At 44.8% G+C, this 19474-nt stretch overlaps 1 protein-coding gene across 1 annotated transcript; it reads left to right on the top strand.

Annotated features, from left to right (window-relative positions):
* Nucleotides 1-277: 277 nt before the first annotated feature.
* LOC106538078 (cytochrome P450 3A24) lies at nucleotides 278-18526 on the top strand. Its single transcript, XM_087729391.1, has 13 exons — nucleotides 278-423; nucleotides 3392-3485; nucleotides 4174-4226; nucleotides 5581-5680; nucleotides 6950-7063; nucleotides 8199-8287; nucleotides 8482-8630; nucleotides 10385-10512; nucleotides 12494-12572; nucleotides 13525-13685; nucleotides 14165-14391; nucleotides 15459-15621; nucleotides 17073-18526. Exons 1-13 carry the CDS (start codon nucleotides 350-352, stop codon nucleotides 17166-17168), a joined length of 1527 nt encoding a protein of 508 aa, XP_087585517.1. The 5' UTR covers nucleotides 278-349; the 3' UTR covers nucleotides 17169-18526.
* The last annotated feature ends 948 nt before the right edge of the window (nucleotides 18527-19474 follow it).

The following is a 19474-nucleotide window of genomic DNA, read 5'->3' on the forward strand; positions in this document are numbered from 1 at the left end:
GAAGGAATGATAGTGGAGACAGGAAAGGAGGAGGAGGAGAAAGAGAACGAAGCAAAAGGAGAAGGAATGGTGGTGGAGGAGACAGGAAAGGAAGAGAGGAGAGGAAGAGAAAGGAGAAGTAGAAGGAATGACGAAGGAGCGATCCTCTCCAGCTCTTAGGACTCCCTTGTCCCGGGCCGGCCGGGCGCTCCAGGGCTCGCAGTCCTACCGGGGAGGAGCCCCAGGAGGCCTTCCCGAGGAGGAGCCCCGGGCTTGGCTCCTCTCCGAGGGCGGCTACAAAACCTCGGGAACTTCCAGCCGCGGCTCAGAAGTTGCCCAGCTCGCCCGAGGCTCTGCAGAAGCGCTCGCCATGGGAGACCCGGTCCTGGGCTGGGCGCTGGAAACCTGGGCGCTCGTCCTGCTGTTCCTGGCCCTGCTGATGCTGTAGGTGGGGGTCGGGGGGGGGTCTGGAGGCGCTTTCGGAGCGGGATTAGAGCGCTCGGTGGCGCAAAAGCGGAATTTCGAGCGGATTTCTTTTTATTGTAGTTCTCTTAAATTGTGACTTGATTTGATTTTAGGGGTTTTTTTTTGTCTATTAAACTTTTCTTCTTTTCGCCTCTCCCTTTCTTTTATCTCCTCTCCTGTTCTATCTTCCCCTTTCCTTTCTTCTCCTTCCGCTCTCCTCTCCTCACTTATCCTCTTCTTCTATCTCCTCCTTTCTCTTTTTTTCTCTTCTCTTCTCTTCCCTTTCCCTCTCACTTCTTCCCTCTCCACGCTGGGGCCCTTTCAGAGCGGGATTAGAGCGCTTGGTAGCTAAAAGCCGAATTTCGAGCCCGCTTTTTTATATATTGTAGTTCTGTTAAGTTGTGAGTTGATTTGATTTGAGGGTGTGTTTTTTTTTTGTCTATTAAACTTTTCTTCCTTTCTCCTCTCCTCTCCCTTTCTTTTATCTCCTCTCCTCTCTTCCCCTTTTCTTTCTTCTCCTTCCGCTCTCACCTCTTCACCTACCCTCTTCTTTTATCTCTTTTTTTCTCTTCTCTCCTCTCCTCTTCCCCTTCCCCTCCTTTCCCTTCTCCCTTTTTCTCTCTCCTTTGCTCTCTTCTTTTTCTTGACAATTTCCTCTTGCTCTACTACTCCAAGTAGCTTTGCGCTAACGTGGAAAAGAATAGGAGATTAGGAGTTAAGGTGCAAGCAAGGGATGACGCTAAAGTTAGTTAGTTTATTTTAGTATATGGTTGCTAAAGGTTTATACCCTGTATTTGCTCTGGGAGGTTGGGGGGGGAGGTGGGAGGGGATGTGGGATGGGAGGGGGTACGGGAGGGAAGGCGGAAGGTATATAATTGTAAAACTCATTAAAACTTTTTTTTTTCCTGTTTCAAAAGTTTTATTTCTTTTAAGGCAAACATTTCATCATTCCTCAATCAGTAAGACATCGAAGTACAATTTCTTGTATATCAAAATAATTCTAGTTTACCACCAAATTCTTGTCTAGCTTAATATATACCCCTCCCTCCCTCCACCCTCTCCCCCAACCCCCCTCCACCTTCCACCCCATCCCACCCCGACTACACGGTATGGATTTTTAACAAACACAGTCTAAAATCTATTGAGAAAAAAAGAAATAAAGAAATTAATGACATTCTACATTGACCTTAGCTTCTTCTTGCTGAACTAACTTTAAACAATTTAAATCATTTCTGATCTTAAGCATAGGCTAACTGGAATTTCTTGGTCCCGTATTTATTTTGTATATAGTCAATCCATTTTTTCCAGTCTCGTTTATATCTCTCACTTGAGTGATCTTTAAGATATGCCGATATTTTAGCCATCTCGGCTAAGTTTGTAACTTTCAATGTCCATTCTTGAGTTGTAAAACTTTTAATTAAAAAAAAGAATAGGAGATGAAAAACTGCAGGGCACAATCCAGATGGGCATACCCGAAAGTCACCCTGTGTGGCTAATTAATAGCTATCGATGCCACTCTCTTTATGTCAGTCCGGTTAACATGACTGGACCAGGAAATCAACTTCATTTTCTTTTATGGAGATCCGTTGTGATAACAGGTCATTGCAAGTCTTATTGTGATGGACTTCCTCCTCTCCCTCCTCCTACAACAGGGAGGGGTCTGCTTGGACCACTTCCACTGTCCCACCTTCCTTTCCGGACTTTTAAAAAAGTTTCCTTCCCAATTATTTGAGGCGAAAAATTATTGGGAAATGATTCAATCATGGTTAGAACAAATGGTGAGAGACCAAAATCTTGTTTAAACCGGAATTTTTTCTCCTAGGTATAATACCAGAGGGGTATGAGAAAGATACACTTTATTTAATTATTCATGTACATAACTTATGCACAATATTGGGGGAAAAGAAAATGCACCATCAGAGCTAGATATAATCAGAAAAGGGTTGGCCTGTGCGGAATCAGATTGGCTCCCTCTTGAACATAAAAATAAAGGGGAATCAGAATATTTTGAAGTCTGGAACAGATTTTATGACTGGTATAAGACAAGGGGACGAGACTGGAACAAACTGTATATATTGTGATTGGACAGAAGGATGGATAATGTATTAAGTAGGCTAATTGTCAATAGTTGTGACTAGCTGCATATAATGTGAATGTATGGTCACTTCGACTTCGCGGCTCTGCATTGTTTTAAATGTAAAAATAATAAAAAGATATTGGGGGAAAAAAGTTTCCTTCCCTTTTACCTGGGAAAGAATTTCTCCATAGCTTCGTCAAGGTCCTCTTCCCCATTCTGGAAGGAGCCGAGGTGGCGCAGTGGTTAGGGTGCAGTACTGCAGGCCACTTCAGCTGACTGTTATCTGCAGTTCAGCGGTTCTAATCTCACCGGCTCAAGGGTTGACTCAGCCTTCCATCCTTCCGAGGTGGGTGAAATGAGGACCCGGATTGTTGTTGGGGGCAATATGCTGACTCTGTAAACCGCTTAGAGAGGGCTGAAAGCCCTATGAAGCGGTGTATAAGCCTAACTGCTATTGCTATTGCTATTATGTACCTCTAGGGCATCTTTGCTGCCCTTCAAGGAGGGGATGGTGGATTTGATCGTCTCATCTTCTTCACCTGCCAAGCTTTCCATGTTCAGATCCCTCTGACATTAGAAAGCTAGAACAACAGAGTTGGAAGGGACCTTGGAGGTCTTCTAGTCCAACCCTCTGCTTAGGCAGGAAACCCTACACCACTTCAGACAAATGGGTTATCCAACATCTTCTTAAAGACTTCCAGTGTTGGAGCATTTACAACTTCTGGAGGCAAATTGTTCCACTGATTAATTGTTCTCACTGTCAGGAAATTTCTCCTTAGTTCTAGGTTGCTTCTCTCCTTGATTAGTTTCCACCCATTGCTTCTTGTCCTCCGGATTATCCTGCTAATCTTCTTTTGTTTTGTTTTCCAGTTATGGGATCTGGCCATATAATTTCTTTAAGAAGTTGGGAATTCCTGGGCCAAGACCCCTGCCTTTTATCGGAACTTTCCATAAATACCGGCATGTGAGTGTGTTGTACTGTTTCGTATCCTAGTAGCTTGAAGGGAAACCCAACGAGGTTGGATGAAAAGGAATCATTCCTTTCCTAAACTGTGGCTTGTGTCAGGAGTGGGGCAGTGGCCAAGAGGTAGGGCTCTCGCCTCACAATCAGGAGGCTGTGAGTTCAATTCTAGATTTAGATTTATTTATTTAGATTTTATTTGGTTTGTATGCCGCCCTATTCCCGAGAGACTCAGGAGGTAGAGGGAGATATTTCTCTCTCTGGGCACAATGAGAATGAATCTGCTGAACAAAACTCCTCATTGGCAACAGGAAGGGCATCGGGCCAGTAAAGTCTTAGCTCCATTCAATTGCTCAGACTCCACCCCACAAGGGATTATGGAGTCATTATAAGACGAGGATGATTATTTGTGCATCCCCAGAAGAAGATTTGGGAGAATAAAGGCTACTAGTACAGATAGTCCTTAGCTTAGGACCTTCCGTTGTAAATTGAGGACTACCTCTAAAGCCATCTGCCTTCCTTAGAATCCCTTGGTCTTCCTTCTCAATCTCTTGTCCCTGTTTCGGTTTAACCGTTAAGCATCACATCAATAGAGAGTCAAGATCTACGGATTGAAGCAGCTTTAATGGCTTTGTTGGAGAAAGGATTGCATGGCCAAGTTTTCATGGATCTCCTTCTTTTAATTTGACAGGGTATTTTGAAGTTCGACCAAACCTGCTTTGAGAAATACGGCAAGATCTGGGGGTAAGTTCACCTGCAGGTGTTCCTCACAGTTACAACGCTTGCAGCTTCCCCACAGTCCAATAATAAGAAAGGAAAAGTCGGTCCTTTGTGTTTAGGACAACTGGGGTCACAATATGGCCACTTACGATCTCTCCAGCTGGCATCCAACAAGGAAACTCATTGGAAAAGCGGGATTCAATTCATGACCCCCCCGTGATTCACTAAGAGCTGCATTATTTAATTTGTTTTTGCTCGCCGGGTAGAGATGTAGGTTGGATAGCCTCTTGTCATTCCTGAGAGCCTCACCCTTATTTCGTCCCTTCCTCGAACCCTGAAGGGGTAAACAGTTGCGCACAATCACAGTTGCAACACACACACCACTTTGGATACCAGTAGAGGAGAATTTCTGTAGCTCAGGGTTGAAGTGAAGGCTCCTTGGTGCTCTCTGAGCTTGGTTGTTTTCTTGCAGATGTTTCATGACCCAACTACCATAGGTAACATCATCAGTGGTAGAAGGGAGTGGGGTTTGCAGGGAGGAGGAGGAGGAGGAGGAGGAGGAGGAGGAGGAAGAAGAAGAAGAAGAAGAAGAAGAAGAAGAAGAAGAAGAAGAAGAAGAAGAAGAAGAAGAAGAAGAAGAAGAAGAGTGGGGTCCTTGGTGCTCTCTGAGCTTGCTTGTTTTCTTGCAGATGTTTCATTACCCAACTAGGTAGCATCATCAGCGCTCTAGGAGGAAGTGGTGTTTGCAAGGAGGAGGAGGTGGTGGTGGTGGTGGAGGAGGAGGAGGACTGTGGGATCCTTGGTGCTTCCTGAGCTTGGTGGTTTTCTTGCAGATGTTTCATTACCCAAACTAAGTAACATCATCAATGCTCCTGATGATGATCCCTAGTTGGGTAATGCAACGTCTGCAGAAAAGCCACCATGCTCAGAGAGCACCAAGGACCCCACAGTTAATACAATACAATAGCAGAGTAGGAAGGGACCTTGGAGGTCTTCTAGTCCAACCCCCTTCCTAGGCAGGAAACCTTGGGTAATGCAACATCTGCAGAAAAACCACCAAGCTCAGAGAGCACCAAGGACCCTTCACTTCAACACTGAGCTACAGATATCCCCCTTTATTGGTATCCAAAGGGATGTGTATGTTGCAGCTGGGACTGATGATGTTACCTAGCTGAGTCATGACATTTCTGCAAGAAAACAAGCGAGTTCAGAGAGCACCAAGGAACCCCGCACATCCCCCTTGAGTGGAGAAATGAACATCAGGACAATGTTCTCTGCTTGCCCAATTGTTCAGCTGGAAAATAGGAAGCCTTGAATCCTGTCTTCTTATAAAGATAAAGCCTACATTTCAAAACACCTTTTTCATTTTGACAATTAGAATATTTGATGGCCGGCAACCTGTGATGGGCATTTTGGACCCCGCCCTCATTAAAACCATCCTGGTCAAAGAATTCTATACTTATTTCACCAATCGCCGGGTAGGTATCCCAACTGGAGGTTGTGAGAATTTCACCGGGGCTGAGAAATGGAAGGCCTGGAAGGGAACTTGGAAGACCAAGCCACGTATTGTGGTTTAGGTGTTGGGATGGGCCTGGGGAGACCTGGGTCCAAGGTCTCCCTCAATCCTGGAAGCCTCCCGGGTGACTTTGGGCCAGTCGCTCTCTCTCAACTGAAATTCATATAATGGCTGTGGAAGAGATTGGAGATCTCTTGAATTCCGTCTTGAATTCCAGAATAGTAGTAGATATCTGTCTGTCTATCAGACAGAAGATAGATGATAGAGAAGATGAGATAGATAGATAGATAGATAGATAGATAGATAGATAGATAGATAGATAGATAGATAGATAGATAGATAGATAGATAGATGGATGATAGATGGATGATAGATGGATGATAGATGGATGGATGGATGGATGGATGGATGGATGGATGGATGGATGGATGGATAGATGGATAGATGGATAGATGGATAGATGGATAGATGGATAGATCTAATGAAATAGAAATAGATAATAGAGATAGATGGATATAAAGATGATAATTGACAGATAGATATTGATAATTGTAGATAGATAGATGGATGGATGGATGGATGGATGGATGGATGGATGGATGGATGGATGGATGGATGATGGATGGATGGATGGATGGATAGATGGATAGATGGATAGATGGATAGATGGATAGATCTAATGAAATAGAAATAGATAATAGAGATAGATGGATATAAAGATGATAATTGACAGATAGATATTGATAATTGTAGATGGATAGATAGATGATAGATAGATAGATAGAAAGAAAGAAAGAAAGATAGATAGATAGATAGATAGATAGATAGAGCGAGCCTGAGATTGATATTGATATTGATATTGATGATAGATGATAGATAGATAGATAGATAGATAGATGATAGATAGATGATAGATAGATAGATAGATAGATAGATAGATAGATAGATGATAGATAGATAGATAAAGATATATGATATATGGATGGATGGATGGTGTGTGGAGGGAAGGATAGATGGGTGGGTGGGTGGGTGGGTGGCAGGCAGGCAGACAGACAGATAGATAGATAGATATAGATTGATAATGATAGATAGATATAATAGATAATGATAGATAGAGGCATAGGTAGAATGGTTAAGAAGACAGCAAATTGAAAAGAAAGGACTGAGAAGAACAACATGAGGCATTTATGTTTGTTTGTTTTTAATTTTCTTGCTATTTCACCTTATTCAGGACTTTGGGCTGAATGGAAATCTGGACACCGCCATGACCGTCGTTGTCGATGAGCAGTGGAAGAGGATTCGCAGTGCCTTGTCTCCCACCTTCACCAGTGGGAGGCTGAAGGAGGTAAGAGATGACCTTTGGATGCCTTTTGGAATTGCGTTGGATTTTTGCGTTGCCTGGAGAAAACCCAGCCATTCCCATTCCAGCTTTGGAATGATGGAGCTTTGCAAGTTCTCTCTATGAAAATGAGCTGAATTCTGCTCGTCTTCATAAATCTTTGCAGAATTTTATAACTGGCTAACCTTTGTGTGTTGTTATGATCCATGAGCCTCAATGAATGGGATCTAGTTTAATATCACGGCGTGCTCAGTGCTTAAAACCAACGAAGAAACAGCTATCAAGTCCGCAAGCTATGAAATTTAAGATGATAATAAGAGCTGCATTTTAAATAAGTTTTCAGAAGTTTCACACAGAAGCAAGTAACTCAGGTTGAAGTTGCCTATCGCTTATGGTTTGGAAATGGCTATCGGATGGAAGAACAATACGATACCGAGTGAAAGTGAAATAATATGGAAGATCCTAGAATGCACTGAGATGGATAAAAGGAATCCAAGGAAAATGAAGAATCGGAGTATTATCTAATTTGGGAAAAATAGTACAGGTGGTTGGAGGATAGAAATAAGAAATCAGCACCTGAAAAAAAAGTAGTTTGCATTATAGATGCAGTAGAAATTAGTGGCAAAAGTCTAAGAAAGATAGGATTTATAAATCTAGGGAAAATGGTATACTAGTAGAAGAATAACAAAGACTGTCTGGTGTAAATAGCCAAAGATAGATTGATAAGTAAAAGAGAATGAAATAAGGGGATTAAAAGTGTAAAATTGAATAGAAATGTATTGAGAGGGAAATAGTGCACTTAAAGATGGACTGATAGATATCTGCTATAAGGAGGAATGTGACGTTCCGATGTGATGTCTAAATCAGTGTTTCCCAACCTTGGCAACTTGAAGATGTCCGGACTTCAACTCCCAGAATTCCCCAGCCAGCGAACGCTGGCTGGGGAATTCTGGGAGTTGAAGTCCGGACATCTTCAAGTTGCCAAGGTTGGGAAACACTGGTCTAAATGTTGTATATGTTTTTGTCAACGTGTTTAAGTGTTCAAAACAAAAAATAAAATAAAAAATGCTATCTGAACGGACTTGTTGCGTTCATTCTTCAAAATGTCTTCAAGCATCTTGTCCTTTGGTCTTCCTTTCAGATGATGCCCATCATCAACCATTACAATGAAATCTTGGAGAAGAACATTCAGAAGAAAGTGGAGAATGATGAAACCATAGATATGAAGCTGTAAGTAATATCGGTGAGATTAAGGGGAATCTGTAATCCAAAATTGTGATCCAAATGGATTCCCATTTTCCATAATACGTGGAATCCCTCGTGCATCTGTTAAGGATTCCCTGAGATCATCCGTTGAATGCACCGTGGGGTGGCTTCTAATGGTTGAACCTACACACTATGCTACCTCTCCTTCATCCCTCCAGGATCTTTTCAGCCTACAGTTTGGATGTGGTAACCAGCACCTCATTCAGTGTCAACATTGATTCCCTCAACCATCCCGACGATCCAATGGTGGTGCACATGAAGAAGTTCCTCAGATTTAGCTTCCTCAGCCCTGTTTTAATCTTGGCTGGTAAGATCTCTTTGTAGGCCACAAAGACCTACAAGATCTCTGCTCTGCATCTTGGCTGCTTGCTGCAAAGGCCCTCCTTATGGGCCACCCTTCACGCTTGAGGTTTTTATGGAGGATTCAGATGATATCGTTGTAAAATTCCCATGTTCCCTCCCATTTTTCTTTCTTTTTTAACCCTTTTGTTAAGTGTTAGTTGAAAAAAAGGAGGAAGAAAAATTAGGAAGTGTGTTTTGTGGTTGAGAAAGGTTGTTTGGCAACTGTCTCACATGAGCTCTTCAGAATCTGAGATTCTTGATTAGAACTTTAGAACTTCTTGCCCTAAACTACCATCACCCAAAGTCTTCCTTCCCAAGTCTGTGTTAGTTGGTAACTGGCGACAGTAATTTAGGAATCTGTTGGGTAGAAGAAATCTTAGTGGCGCAGTGGTTAGAGGGCAGTACTGCAGGCTACTTCTGCTGACTGCCGGCTGCCTGAAATTTGGCAGTTCGCGTCTCACTAGGCTCCAGGTGGACTCAGCCTTCCGTCGTTCCAAGGTGGGTAAAATGAGGATTGTTGGGGGCAAGAGGCTGACTCTGTAAACTGTTTAGAGAGGGCTGTAAAAGCACCGTAAAGCGGTATATAAGTCTGGTATAGCTTGGGAACGAAGGAAGGAAGAAAAGAAGGAAGACATAGGGGTGCAGTTGTTACAATGCAGCATTGCAGGCTAACTCTGCCCACTGCCAGGAGTTCAATACTGACCGGCTCAAGGTTGACTCATCCTTCCATCCTTCCAAGGTGGGTAAAATGAGGACCCAGATTGTTGGGGGCAAGAGGCTGACTCTATAAACTGTTTAGAGAAGGCTGGAAAGTGCTAAGTGGGAGGGAAGGAAGGAAGGAAGGAAGGAAGGAAGGAAGGAAGGAAGGGCCATGAGGGCGCATTGGTTAAAACATAGTACTGCAGGCTACTTCTGCTGACTGCCAGCTGAGTGCAATTTGGGCAGTTCGAATCTTACCAGGCTCAAAGTTGACTCAGCCTTCCATCCTTCCGAGGTGGGTAAAATGAGGACCCAGATTGTTGGGGGCAAGAGAGGCTGACTCTGTAAACCCTTAAAGAGAGCTGTGTAGCACTGTGAAGTGGGATACAAGTCTAGGTGCTAAGTGGGAAGGAAGGAAGGAAGGAAGGAAGGAAGGAAGGAAGGAAGGAAGGAAGGAAGGAAGGAAGGAAGGAAGGAAGGAAAGGAGTGAGTGAGTGAGGAAGGGAGGGAGGAAAGAAGGGCCATGGTGGCACAGTGGTCAGAGTGCAGTACTGCAGGCTGCTTCTGCTGACTGCTAGCTGACTGCATTTGGCAGTTTGAATCTCACCAGGCTCCAAGTTGACTCAGCCTTCCCTCCTTCCGAGGTGGGTAAAACGAGGACCCAGATTGTTGGGGACGATATGCTGACTCTATAAACTGCTTAGAGAGGGCTGTAAAAGCACCATGAAGTGGTCTATAAATCTTAAGTGCTATGGCTATTGTACTAACTGTTCAAGCTGGTAACTTTATTAAACATCATTTATTTATTTATTTACTGACTGGAACAATTTTAGGCCGCCTCAATCATGATTGTTTCCTTCTGGTGTAACTACAATTTTGCTCGAATCTCTCTCCTCCACAAAGCTCATGGGACCGGAGGGGGGGGGGGGCGCTCCTACTGTGTTTTTTTTCCTTGTCGCTGTGTTGCAGCTCGGTTGAGTGATATGTTTGCTTTTCTTCCCACCCCACGCCTCTCCCCAGTCCTTTTCCCATTCGTTACCCCGTTGCTGGATAAACTCAACTTTACCATCTTCCCAAAGTCTTCCATCGACTTCTTCTTCGGGGTCTTGAAGAAAATCAAAGAAGATCGTCAAAAGAAGGACCACACGGTCAGTCTGGGCTTCTCCTCTCGTCCTTGCTCTTCTTCCGGGGCCCTCGGGAGGCGGGGTTGTGTGGGCTCAGGCTATGTTTGCGTGTTCCGAGCAGGTTTCAGAACTTCCAAACAGATTCTGATGAAGGAGAACATTGGTAGCTCAGGGTTGAAGCGAAGGGTCCTTGGTGCTCTCTGAGCTTGCTTGTTTCTTGCAAACGTTTCATGAACCAACTAGGTAGCATCATCAGTGCTCTAGGAGGGAGTGGTGTTTGCAAGGAAGAGGAGGAGGAGGTGGTGGTGGTGGTGGTGGAGGAGAGGAGGAGGAGGAAGAAGAAGAAGAAGAGGAGGAGGAAGGAGGAAGAAGAGGAGGAGGAAGAGGAAGAAGAAGAAAAGAAGGAGGGAGGAGGAGGAGGAAGAAGAAGAAGAAGAAGAGAAGGAGGAGGAGGAGGAGGAGGAGGAAGGAGGAGAAACGGAGATTGTGGGATCCTTGATGAACTGCATTATTTTATTTGTTTTTGCTCGCCGGGTAGAGATGTAGGTTGGATAGCCTCTTGTCATTCCTGAGAGCCCCACCCTTATTTCGACCCTTCCTCGAACCCTGAAGGGGTAAACAGTGGCGCACAATCACAGCTGCAACACACACACCGCTTTGGATACCAGTAGAGGAGAATCTCTGTAGCTCAGGGTTGAAGTGACGAGTCCTTGGTGCTCTCTGAGCTTGGTTGTTTTCTTGCCGATGTTTCATGAGTGGTAGAAGGGAGTGGGGTTTGCAGGGAGGAGGAGGAGGAGGAGGAGGAGGAGGAGGAGGAGGAGGAGGAGGAGGAGGAGGAGGAGGAGGAGGAGGAGGAGGAGGAAGAGAAGAAGAAGAAGAAGAAGAAGAAGAAGAAGAAAGAAGAAGAAGAAGAAGAAGAAGAAAGAAGAAGAAGAAGAAGAAGAAAGAAACAGAGACTGTGGGGTCCTTGGTGCTCTCTGAGCTTGCTTGTTTCTTGGAGGCATTTCATGACCCAACTAGGTAACTTCATCAGTGCAGAAGGGAGTGAGATTGTGGATTGATCGAGAGGAAGAGGAGGAACTGTGAGGCTTTGGTGCTTTCTGAGTTTGTTTATTTTCTTGCAGGTGTTTCATTGCCCAAACTAGAATAACATCAGTGCTAGAAGGGAGTGGGGTTTGTGGAGCGCAAGAGGAAAAAGATAATTTTTTTGGGGGGGGGGCTTGGTGCTCTCTGAGCTTGGTTGTTTTCTTGCTGACATTTCATGGCCCAACTAGGTAACTTAATCAGTGCTACAAGGGAGTGGGGATTACAGAGAGGAGGAGGAGGAGGAGGAGGAGGAGGAGAGGAGGAGGAGGAGGAGGAGGAGGAGGAGGAGGAGGAGGAGGAGGAGGAGGAGGAGGAAACGGAGACTGTGGGGTCCTTGGTGCTCTCTGAGCTTGGTTGTTTTCTTGCTGACATTCCATGGCCCAACTGGGTAACTTCATCAGTGCTGGAAGAGCGTGAGATTTGTGGAGTGATGGGAGGAAGGGAGGAGGAGGAGGAGGAAGGAGAGGAAGAAGAAGAACTGTAGGGTTCCTTGGTACTCTCTGCACTTGCTTATTTTCTTCACTCATTTCACAACAGAGCAATGATGATAAGGAAACCCCCCTTCCTTCTAGCACTGATGATGTTCCCTAGTTGGGTCATGAAACGCCTGCAAGGAAACCATTAATCTCAGAGAGCACCAAGGACCCCACAGTCGTCATCCTCCTCCTCTTCCTCCTCTTCCTCCTCCCTCCTTTTCTATTGTTCTTCATCCTCCTCCTCTTCTTCCTCCTCTCTTCTTCTTCCTCCTCTTCCCTGCAAACCCCCCTCCCTTCTAGCACTGATGATGTTCCCTAGTTGGGTCATGAAACATCTGCAAGAAAACAACCAAGCTTAGAGAGCACCAAAGACACCCCTTCTAAGTATGCAGTGGGCAACTGGACCCATCAATGACGGTTTTTTGGTCTCTCTACCATTCCAGAACCGAGTCGATTTTCTTCAGCTCATGATGGATGCACAAGCAGCAGCCAACTCCTCTAAGGACCCAAATGCAGAGAAAGGTAAAGTTACAGGTTTTGCGCTTGAAAAATTAGATATAAAGTTGCTTGGGGCATATTGATGCACATGGATTAACTCAAGGTAAACATTAGCAAATGATGCTAGTACCACGGGGCACTGGGAGAGAGAATGAATGAACTATACAGGTAATCCTTGATTTACAGTCACTTAGTGACTGTTCAGAGTTACAACGTCACTGAAGAAAAACAGAGAGAGAGAGAGACAGACAGAGACAGAGACAGATAGAGACGGAGAGACAGACAGAGTGAGACACACAGAGGGAGAGACAAAGAGAGAGGGGGAGGGAGACAGACAGAGGGAGGCAGAGAGACAGATAGACAGATAGACAGAAACAGAGACAGAGAGGGAGACAGAGACACAGAGACAGAAACAGAAACAGAGAGTGAGAGAGAGAGAGAGAGAGAGAGAGAGAGAGAGAGAGAGAGAGAGAGAGAGAAACAAAGAGAGAGGGGGAGGAGGACAGACAGAGAGAGAGAGAGAAAGAGACAGAGACAGAGAGAGAGGGAGACAGAGACACAGAGATAGAGACAGAAACAGAAACAGAGAGTGAGAGACAGAGAGAGACAGAGAGAGAGAGACAGACAGAGAGAGGGAGACAGGGAGACAGAGAGACAGAGAGAGAGAGACAGAGAGGGAGACAGACAGAGACAGAAAGAGAGAGACAGAGAGAAATAGAGACAGACAGAGAGAGGGAGGGAGGGAGACAGAGACAGATACATACACACACACACAGAGAGAGAGAGAGAGGGAGAGAGAGAGAGAGAGAGAGTGCTGTTTAAAGTTGTTGATCAAATCAGATCCCCTGGATAATTGGGTTACCCTGAAAGCCACAAGTCAATGTGAGATATTTGCTGTTGTGTATGTGTGGTGTGAGAATGAATGTGGCGAGGATGATCACAAGCTTCTTCTGTGCTTTCCTTTCTCGCCCGACAGCTTTAACAGACAAAGAGATTTTGGCCCAGTCCATTTTTTTTATTTTCGGTGGCTACGAGACCATCGGGACCTCCCTCAGCTTCATGTCTTATTGCCTGGCGGTGCATCCCGATGTCCAAGAGAAATTGTACCAAGAGATCAATGAAACCTTTCCTAATCGGGTAAGGCTCTTTTGGGTGGGGGGGCTCTGTGACTCTCTTGGTTGAGGGGGGAATCATTTTAGGAGCTGCCAGGCACAAAAAAACCAGACCGATACATACAGAGTTCAAAGTAACTACTTTATTATGTTCTGCCTATAGTACAGGAATCTCCCCAGTTTAACAGCTGGTCATTTCTTATATACTAGATTGCCTTATTACTTTATTTTGTCTTGGTTTGGGCCTTGAGCCGAGGTGGCGCAGTGGTTAAATGCAGCACTGCAGGCTACTTCAGCTGACTGCAGTTCTGCACTTCGGCTGTTCAAATCTCACCGGCTCAGGGTTGACTCAGCCTTCCATCCTTCCGAGGTGGGTAAAATGAGGACCCGGATTGTTGTTGGGGGCAATATGCTGACTCTGTAAACCGCTTAGAGAGGGCTGAAAGCCCTATGAAGCGGTATATAAGTCTAACTGCTATTGCTATTGCTATTGCTTTCGCGCAGGCTCCTCCCACCTATGACGCCCTCCATCAAATGGAATATCTCGATATGGTGGTGAATGAAACTTTCCGCCTTTACCCCCCGGGAACACGGCTTGAGAGAATTTGCAAAAAGACAGTGGAAGTCCACGGAGTGACCATCCCAAAGGGAACCGTGGTTTTGATTCCCGCTTACGTCCTACACCGGATCCCCGAATATTGGCCTGAGCCCGAAGAGTACAGGCCTGAAAGGTATGTATGTCCTTTCTGAAACCGAGTGAATAAGAGACACAACGGCGCGAGGACATCAGCTGGACATCAGCTGTAACTTCTCAAATGAGACGCGGATCATCCTTCGACATCTGCAAAGTCACACAGGGCTTATTTTACGATCCACATCCATAAACCTGTGCGTGGAACTTAATTAACTCCATGGGAGAGAACGATGCCTAAGTTGACTGTAGCAGCTGAGACAATGGCTTGGTTTAATGTTCGAACAACTGAACAAAAAGCTGGAGGGCAGCTGGCATCCAGCCACACTGATAGGAGGAGAAGAGTAAAAGTACAGGAAATAATTATATTTAATCTACCATCTTAGAAAAGATTCCCTCCTTGAACCGTGGCGCGTGGGTCAAAATAGGAGAAATGGGCCTCGTTGACCCTACATCGTAGCTGTCACTAATTGGATGCCGTAGTAGACTCAAGGATTCTTGGGCATAACGTCTTGAGAAATCCAAATTAATTAAGCAGAGACTACTTCTAAACACTTCTCTTTGCAATTCCTCACCTGTAGACAGAATCTTGCCAAACTAAAGCATCTACTTGCATCATTAAAAATATACTTGTCAGAGGCAGAGAATCAGAACATACGTTAAGTTGCAGTTGAGATTTATTGCTCAAGCCAAAAACTTAAGTTCAACACCAAATTGGCACCAGATAAGGATGAATGGCGGTTGAGGGGTTGAACTTAGACCGTGGGGACATAATGACCACCTCCCCAGCTATGCCCACTCTTCTCCTAAAATACTCTGAGAATTAGTACAGAAGGGCTGCCTTAATTCTCTTCCCGCCAACCAAACCATATACATTTCAGTCGCTTGGTCCTCTGAAATGCAGCCCCTGCCACCAGGGAATCAAGTCTACATTCCACCACATCAGTTTAGCCACTGAACTCCAATAATCTCTCTCTGCAAACACTTGGTTTCACTTATCCAGTAGTTAAGGAGGAAAGGTGTTGTCTTACTTACAGAACCGAGGTACAGACTATTGGGAATAGTAGCTTTACTCAGCCGTGACTCTTTTCTGATTTCCACAAATAGGTTTAGCAAAGAGAACAAAGAGAGCCTAGAGCCCTATGCATTCCTCCCTTTCGGGGCGGGTCCCAGGAACTGCATCGCTATGCGCTTCGCCCTCCTGGTGCTGAAAATGGGCCTGGTGGTCGCGCTGCAAAGATTTCGCTTCCAAACCTGCAAAGAAACCCCGGTGAGTTTTACAACTTGGGTTGGACGCTGCTTCCCGCTCGTCCGCTAAAGAGTTTACTCAACCGATTTTTTTCCATCTCACATCTATGTCTTGTTCAAAGACACGAGGAGGAGAGGAACGGGAAAGCAAGATCTCTTTGGAAAGACAGGGTTATCTTATCAGGTCGATCCTGTCTGTCTGTCTGTCTGTCTGTCTGTGTACTCCAACACCTAGGTTTTGCTTCTACATCTTACTGAGAATAGAGTCTTATTTGCTACTCACAGCAGAGTGAAGCCCCTAGTGAAGTGTTGTAAGAATTATTGTAAGAATTGTAAGAATTACAACACAGACAGTGTGTGGGGGGGGAGTATTTGAGTTGAACAAAATATAACTTGTCGACCGGACAATGCCGTCTAGCGGCCCCTCGGGGGAGGGCCTTCTCTGTAGTTGCTCCGGCCCTGTGGAACGATCTACCCATAGAGATCCAGACCCTTCCCACTCTCTCGGCCTTCCGAAAAGCCACGAAAATCTGGCTGTTCCGGCAGGCCTGGGGCTGTTGACCTCACGAACAAGGTCCAGCCCCACCAAGACGGAATGTATGGTGTGTTGTTTTTAAATTGTTTATCTTTCTATTTTTAACTTTTTAAACTTTTATCTTGTCTCTGTAAGCCGCCCGGAGTCCTACGGGATTGGGCGGCATACAAATTTATTAAATTACTAAATTACTAATTACTAATTGAGGCATTGTGTAAGCATAGGAAAAGGCGTGTATGCAGTGGTGGGATTCAACCCACGTAACAACCGGTTTGCTGAAAATGTAGTTTGAGGCCAGGTGTGGAGGGGGGGCGGCATGCGGGCAGAGGCCAGGGGCAAGGCTGGAGCTGGGGAACGTCATATCCCTGGGCCCTGACCCGAGGCAAAGCGGGAGCGAGTAGCATGCTTACCTTTAGTGCACAATAGCAATAGCAATAGCAGTTAGACTTATATACCGCTTCATAGGGCTTTCAGCCCTCTCTAAGCGGTTTACAGAGTCAGCATGTTGCCCCCACAGTCCGGGTCCTCATTTTACCCACCTCGGAAGGATGGAAGGCTGAGTCAACCTTGAGCCGGTGAGATTAGAACCGCTGAACTGCAGATAACAGCCAGCTGAAGTGGCCTGCAGTACTGCACCCTAACCACTGCGCCACCTCGGCACAGAGCAGGCGATTAGCTGGAGGGTCTAGGGCGGGGTAGGGCAGTGTGGGGCTATATGGGGCGGGGTGGTGGGGTTAGCCACTGGTTCATTTTACCGGTTTTCCGAACTGCACAAAATCATAACAACCGGTTCGCACAAACCGGTCCAAACTGGCTGAATCTCACCCCTGCATGTATGTAAAACGTGGTTCTTGGTGGCCACCTTGTTAGTGGAATCACTTCTGTTTAATTCCATGCCTGTGATTTTCTATCTCCCTTTCTTTTGGTCAATGGGAAAGATCCCCATGGAGCTGGATGACAGAGGGTTCCTCAAGACGAAGAAGCCCATCATGTTGAAGTTGGTGCCCAGAGTCGTTGTGAAAGATGGGGAGTAGACATTCTGGAGTCTGCAAAGAGGCAGTGGTGTTCTTCCTTTGTTCCTTCATCCCTCCCTCCTCCCTCCCTTTCTCCCTTCCTCTCTCCCCCTCCATCTTCCTTCCTTCCCCTCCCCTCCCTCCCCTCCATCTTCCTCCCTTCCTTCCTGTTGGGCCTTCATGTAACATAACAGCAGCAATCTGAATCTATAGAATCAAATGCCCATCTAGACATTTTCCCACGCTGTTTTCAAGGAAGGTTGGGCATGCCAGTTAATCTTGGGATCCCAACTGTCTTCTCTTTTAAAATAATAATAATAAACCTGATTCTTAGGGGCAACCTGCAGTTTCAGTTAGCACGCAGCTAATCCAGAAAGGAATTGGCACGAGGGGTTAATACCCCCCCCCCCGAGACTTTGCGAGTGTCTCTGAGGTCCTGGGTCTCCCCTCACCTTCACTGTCGTCTCCGGGACAGCTAGGGTCCAAAAAACCCGTCCAAAAATCCTTCGGAATAGAGGAATTTCAGGAATAGCCTGAGACTCCGTCTTCTCACTGCTAAGCCCCGCCTTCTTCCCTGATAAACCTGATTATTTAATACACACATCACTTCATTTGGAGTGACTCATGCCACAAGCATCCAAGGGGCCCTGTTGTGTACCAGCGCAACTTTCTGAGTCCTCTCTTAAGTTTCGTTCTTCTTCTGCCAAAGACAGTTCCTACTTCATCTCCCTGGAGGCTCCCTCAGGGCTCCTGGACTGCTGGGGTAGAAAGGCGATGAAATAAATAAAAGAGGCTGCTGTACTTGGAGAAAGGAAAAGCACCTGTTGGTCATGAATAGATTTCACAATAAAAGCCATGCTAGCATCCTGTCTGAACACAACTGTTGAATAGGGCAGTCATTGCAAAGTATCAGGGGAAACCCCTGAGTTTGTCGTCAGCTTCAATCTCACCAGGAAATGACAGCTATTAAACGCGGGACTTTCTACACAGGAAGTAGATGTCCTCCACCGAGCCATTTCTCAAGACCTGGAATAATGCTCACCACACAAGGTGACTTCATTCCATTACACAACGCCTTCTCGGTGTCAATCAGATGACACAACAAAGTTTAGGCCTGGGGGGAAACATTTCTATTTTGGGAGAAAGATCTTGGCACCGTGGTTGAAGAAGTCTTAAGATACGGCTAGGTTAGAAGACCGAAATGTTACCTATTGTGCTCAGGTACAATTTTAGATGCCTGCAAAACCAGTTTTTGCCCTGCTTTCCAAAAGGAAGTAAGCCGTTAATTCTGAGAGGGAGGAAGACAGTTCTACATGCTGTTTGTTTTCAAGTTTGGCTTGTAAATGACTCACATCAATTAAATGTATCTGTTAAGGCGACTGCAGTTGAGTTACTTACTGGAACAGATTGTCTGTTTGCAGTATCCTCTTCCATTTTCTGCTGCTTCAATGGCATGGATGAACTCTCTGCTACCGAGTGCTGTCTCTTTCTCCTTTTCCCCATTCTTAAAAATCCTGGCTTGTTCTATTCTTAAAATGTATCTAAACTACCGTAAATGGTAGCCACACCATATGTGCTTTTGTAAAAGTCCGGTCTAGATTAAAACTAGATTTAAAATGAGTTAAAAATATAAAAATACTTACCATATATATAGATTGAAAATAAATTAAAAATGAGTTAAAAAATACAAACATACCTATATGTATATATAAATAGAAAATAAATTAAAAATGAGTTAAAATATAAAAGTATATATAGATTGAAAATAGATGAAAAATGAGTTACAAATATATAAATACTTATATACAGATTGAAAATAGATGAAAAATGAGTTAAATATAAACGTGTGTGTGTGTGTGTGTGTTGTATTTGTGCTGCTAAATAAATAAAGGGAGACTAGTATAGATCTATTTCAAGCTATGTAGCTCTCATCAGCTAGCCCTACCCTTACTGGGATTGGAACCTGTGCTGTATTGCATCTTAGGCAGATGTGTTAACCATTAAGCCACAGAGTTCCTCTCCTTATCTCCCTGGCTCCTGATAAGGAGAGGAACTCTGTGGCTTAATGGTTAACACATCTGCCTAAGATGCAATACAGCACAGGTTCCAATCGCAGTAAGGGTATGGCTAGCTGATGAGAGCTAAATAGTTTGAAATAGATCTATACTAGTCTCCCTTTATTTATTTATCAGCACAAATACAACATAGATAGATAGATAGATAGATAGATAGATAGATAGATAGATAGATAGATAGATAGATAGATAGATAGATAGATAGATAGATAGATAGATAGATTAGATAGATAGATAGATAGATAGATAGAT

This window comes from Thamnophis sirtalis, unplaced genomic scaffold (genome assembly GCF_051295495.1).
Source record: "Thamnophis sirtalis isolate CommonGarterSnake01/CBP01778 unplaced genomic scaffold, rThaSir2_p1.2 scaffold_14, whole genome shotgun sequence".
Lineage (NCBI taxonomy): Eukaryota > Metazoa > Chordata > Lepidosauria > Squamata > Natricidae > Thamnophis > Thamnophis sirtalis.